This window comes from Corapipo altera, unplaced genomic scaffold (genome assembly GCF_003945725.1).
Source record: "Corapipo altera isolate COAL_440 unplaced genomic scaffold, ASM394572v1 43823, whole genome shotgun sequence".
NCBI lineage: Eukaryota > Metazoa > Chordata > Aves > Passeriformes > Pipridae > Corapipo > Corapipo altera.
The window spans coordinates 170-1,754 of NW_020890209.1; the positions used below are offsets into that span (position 1 = coordinate 170).

At 66.6% G+C, this 1,585-nt stretch overlaps 1 protein-coding gene across 1 annotated transcript; it reads left to right on the plus strand.

Annotated features, from left to right (window-relative positions):
• Positions 1-230: 230 nt before the first annotated feature.
• On the plus strand, positions 231-1,570 carry LOC113942368 (sphingosine kinase 2-like; the record flags this gene model as incomplete). The annotated part of the gene is made up of 3 exons (XM_027633509.1): positions 231-346; positions 591-899; positions 1,332-1,570. Coding segments are annotated over 3 exons (664 nt in total), but the record flags the coding sequence as incomplete, so codon positions are not given.
• Between the last annotated feature and the right edge of the window lie 15 nt (positions 1,571-1,585).

Consider the following 1,585-nt stretch of genomic DNA (forward strand, 5'->3'; position numbering starts at 1 on the left):
TTTGGGGTGACAGAGATGTCCCCAGGTGTCCCTCAGGTGTTTCCAGGTGTCCCCAGGTGTCCCTGGGTGTGACCCAGGTGTGACCCAGCCCCACTGGTGTCCCCAGGTGGTGAAGGGGCTCCTGTCCCACCCGGACCAGGGGGTTCCCTGTGGGTTTTGGGGTGACAGAGATGTCCCCAGGTGTCCCTGGGTGTGACCCAGGTGTGACCCAGCCCCGTTGGTGCCCCCAGGTGCTGAACGGGCTCCTGTCCCGCCCGGACTGGGCGCTGGCCCTGCGGGTGCCCCTCGGGGTCCTGCCCTGCGGCTCCGGGAACGGGCTGGCGGCCGCTCTCAACTGCCACGCGGGGTAAGGGGGTGTTGGGGGGCACGGGGGGGGACAGGGGGGATGTTGGGGGGCATTGGGGGCATTGGGGGCATAGGGGGATATTGGGGCATGTCCCCAGACTCTCCCCAGCCCTGGGGGTGTCCCTGCTCCTGCTGCTGTGCTGGGGGTGCCTGTGTGACCCCGTGTGACACATCCCTGTGCCCCCATGTCCCTGTGCCCCCCATGACCCCTCTCTCTCTCTCTCTCTCTCTCTCTCTGTCCCCAGACTGTCCCCAGCCCTGGGGGTCTCTCTCCTCCAGAACTGCTCCCTGCTGCTGTGCCGGGGCTCGGCCGCTCCCCTGGACGTGCTCTCGGTGTCCCTGGGCTCGGGTGCCCGGCTCTGGTCGGTGCTGGCCGTGGCCTGGGGGCTGGTGGCCGAGGCCGACGTGGGCAGCGAGCGGCTGCGGCGCCTCGGCCCCGCCCGGTTCCTGCTGGCGGCGGCGGCGCGGCTGCTGGTGCTGAGCACACACCGGGCACGGCTGGCGTGGCTGCCAGCCCTGGAGGGCACGGATAACGGGGTGGAGAGGGACACCGGGATGGACAGGGACACTGGGATGGACAGGGACACAGGGATGGACAGGGACACAGGGATGGACAGGGACACTGGGATGGACAGGGACACCGGGATGGACAGGGACACCGGGATGGACAGGGACACAGGGATGGACAGGGACACAGGGATGGACAGGGACACTGGGATGGACAGGGACACCGGGATGGACAGGGACACTGGGATGGACAGGGACACTGGGATGGACAGAGACACTGGGATGGACAGGGATATTGGGATGGACAGGGACACAGGGATGGACAGGGATATTGGGATGGACAGGGACACTGGGATGGACAGGGACACCCAGGCACGGCTGGGAATGGGGACTGACCTGCCAGCCCTGGAGGGCACGGACAGCGGGATGGACAGGGACAGCCAGGCACCGCTGGATAATGGGACGGACCTGGAGAGCAGGATGGACAGGGACACCAGGGTGGACAGGGACACCCGGACACAGCTGGATAACGGGAGGGAGCTGGAACACATGGATAATGGGATGGAGAAGGACACCAGGATGGACAAGGACACCCGGACACAGCTGGATAACGGGATGGACACGCTGGCCCTGGAAAACGTGGATAACGGGTTAAACTGGAATAACGGGACCAAGAGGGACACCCGGACACGGCTCAGGGCCAGGACAGAGCTGCCGGGCACAGAGACCGTGG